Source organism: Rhincodon typus, chromosome 11 (genome assembly GCF_021869965.1).
Source record: "Rhincodon typus isolate 14 chromosome 11, sRhiTyp1.1, whole genome shotgun sequence".
Taxonomy (NCBI): Eukaryota; Metazoa; Chordata; class Chondrichthyes; order Orectolobiformes; family Rhincodontidae; genus Rhincodon; species Rhincodon typus.
The window spans coordinates 7,901,266-7,904,358 of record NC_063342.1 but is presented as its reverse complement, the minus strand read 5'-3'; the positions used below and the strand labels follow the sequence as shown (position 1 = coordinate 7,904,358).

Here is a 3,093-nt window from a genome sequence, read left to right as displayed (position 1 = left end):
TGATTGATGGAGTTCTGACAGAGTCACCGGACTCAAGGCATTAACTCTGGTTTCTTCCCACAGATAATGCCAGACTTGCAGAGTTTTGTATCACTGAAACACAAACTTTTCTAGTAATCATCATCACAAGCTATTAGAGAGAGTTTGCTGCATACAACTTGGCACCCATGTTTCCTACATTACAAAATTGATTATAAACTTGAGGCACTGGCAGACTATAAAATGTGTTACGTAAATGCAAGCCCTTATCTAGAAAGGCCAAAGGGCAAATTCACAAGCGATATATATGCATCCCGCCCTCATTGATATTCCCACCTAAACATAATCAACAAGATAGGGAAGGGAAATTTTCCATATGCAAGTTGGGTGCTTTACCAGCATCTAAAAGCTATACGTACAAGCCTCAGGGTTTCGATGATTGACTACTCCAGTTCAATTCACACCAGGACAGTTTTAAATATAATTTTTGAGTCAGTTGTACAAATTTAAGCTTGGTACACCTTTCAAAGCCTGTGACCTCTCCCCCACCCTCTGAAAAGTCAGTACTATTCTTATTCATTTTAAGAGAAGCAGCTGAAAAGTTCAGGTATTTTTAAAAAAGTTTTAATTTAGAAATCGAAGGCACGCCCTAACTTTAATAAAGAACTTTAACTTTAGAAAACGAAATAGACTCCAGAGAGATTTGGAAACACTAAACACAAAGTAAAAGAATTTTCACCCTATTAAAGTGCACTCCATGAATCCAAGTTGATACTGTTCACAATTCTGTCACAATGCCTTTCAGACTTTGCCCTCTCAACCCTCCAACCCTCTGCCTCCCACCAGCATTTCTGCTTCATTGCAATTTCCCATCCACCCAGCTCAGTGATCAAGACTTAGGCATTGTCTAACATGGGGAGAATAAAGGGGAGGATTTTGTCAGGCAATCCTATTATTGCTGGAGTCTGCTTTTCATCCGTCCCTGCCACTGTCCATAGGCAGACAGCACAATCAGCTTTGACAGGACAATGAAAAGCTGCATCAGCTCACACCAACAAGCTCACACACATTTTTAAGTGACACACACATCCAAGAATTGGTACAAAACATTTCACTTTTGCTGTGAAATATCATGCAAGTCCTGAATTGCTTTATTTTTGTTTAAATTCCTCCCCCTCAAAACAGCTGCTAGCCTACACACAAATTCATTCTTTAATTATAAGATACACACACCACAGTTTGGGAAACTTGCTGATCACACAAAACATAAACACAAACAGCACAGGGCAAGACCCAGTAATATTTAGATCCCAGATTACAGAGTAGCTGAACGAACGCACATTCCCGACGCGGCCAGAAATGTTTTAAAGGAGACCCAGCCAAGAGCTGGGTTTTAAAAACAAAATCAACGGCATTAATGAATAATAAACACAAAAGGCAGAGAGACCTCCGACGCCGTTCCCCCCTGAGGTGAGCCACACAAAGCAGAAAGAGATTTCAGTGCCAAAAAGGATGGGCGGTGGGGGGAGGAATACCAACTTCTTGCGAATGAGGTGGGGGGGGGGGGCAAAAAAAAAGAAATGAAAATTAATGCTAAATGGTGCGATCAGAGCGCAAGTTGCGCGATGAGGTAAACCAGTTTTCGGAGAAGACGAGGTGGGATTAAGAAACAGAAACACACACGCAAAGTAAAAGAAGCGAAAAAAAAGGAGAGAGAATTTGCCGAGGTTATTTGTGAAGTAGCTGAGGTGTTTTTTTTACCTGTGAGCAGACAGAGGAGAGACAATGTAACCAGCGCACTCTGCTTTGTATCCATTGCAGCTACTGTATCCACTGTTCAGGTTGTTGTGGAGTTTACCTGATCCCAAAGCACCGTCACTTCCGGATTCTATTTTTCACCCCCCTTGGCAACAGCTTCACCCCAATCTCCCTCTGCCTCAGGCTACATGGAAATGAGGGAATCGGAGGTAAATAACATCCATCCAACACTGTATTCTCTCGTCTCTTTTCCAGTGGCGTCGAATGCAATCAAAACAAAATGAAAATAGTCAATTGGAAGTGTGTGTGTGTGGTCACACCAAATGCAAAGACGAAGAGGTGGGCGACAACATATTGCTGACCCTGGGCAGCAGCTTAGAGCTTCTCCAGCGCTTTCAGTTTGTCGAGATGGTGGGACAGATGTTTCTTTTTGGGAGATTGTGGTGTTCGATCGTGGGTCGATAGTGCCCACTGGTGGAAGGATCATGTACGAGAAGGTGAGACAACAGGGTGTGTAGCTGGAGGAACACAGCAGGCCAGGCAGCATCAGGAGCAGGAAGGTCAGCGTTTCCAGTCAGGACCCTTCATCAGGTCTGAGGAGGGGGAAGGGAGCTAGGAAATAAATAGAGGGAAGATGGGTGGGGCTGGGGAAGGTAGGTGGGATGGTGATAGGTGAGTGCAGGTAGGGAGTGGTGGAGATAGGTGGGAGAGAAGATGGACAGGTTGTGCCAGGTCAAGGTGGCGGGGACGAGAGGGAGGGTTGGTCATGGGATGAGGCTGGGGGTGGGGAGATTTTAAACTGGGCTGTAGGCTCTCGAAGCGGAATATGAGGTGCTGTTTCTGTGACACTGGAGGAGGCCCAGGATGGCCTGGCATCCAGGGAGTAGGAGGAGGTGTTAAAATGGTTAGTGACCGGAAGGTGTTGTCGATTATCTTGTACAGAGCACAGACGCTCCACAAAACGGTCCCAAGTCTGCAGTTGGTCTCACCGATCTAGAGGAAGACACATCGGGAGCAACGGATACAGTCAACCAGGTTGGAGAATGAGAGATAGTAGGAACTGCAGATGCTGGAGAATCTGAGACAACAAGGTGCAGGGCTGGATGAACACAGCAGGCCAAGCAGCATCATAGGAGCAGAGAGGCTGACGTTTCGGGCCTCGACCCTTCATCAGAAAAGGGGGAGGGGAAAGGTGTTCCGAAATAAATAGGGAGAGAGTGGGAGGCAGATAGAAGAGGGATAGAGGAGAGGATAGGTGGAGAGGAAACAAACAGGTCGAAGAGGCGGGGATGGAGCCAGTAAAGGTAAGTGTAGGTAGGGAGTTAGGAAGAGGATAGGTCAGTCCAGGGAGGACGG

General features: G+C 45.9%; 1 protein-coding gene across 2 annotated transcripts in view; it reads right to left on the bottom strand.

Annotated features, from left to right (window-relative positions):
- Positions 1–1,816, bottom strand: part of cxadr (CXADR Ig-like cell adhesion molecule) — a 114,267-nt gene extending 112,451 nt beyond the window's left edge. For both annotated transcript variants that reach the window (XM_048602833.1, XM_048602832.1), the window contains exon 1: positions 1,741–1,816. In XM_048602833.1, coding sequence (XP_048458790.1) covers positions 1,741–1,795 — 55 coding nt within the window. In that variant the 5' untranslated portion in view covers positions 1,796–1,816. The remainder of the gene's footprint in view (positions 1–1,740) is intronic.
- Between the last annotated feature and the right edge of the window lie 1,277 nt (positions 1,817–3,093).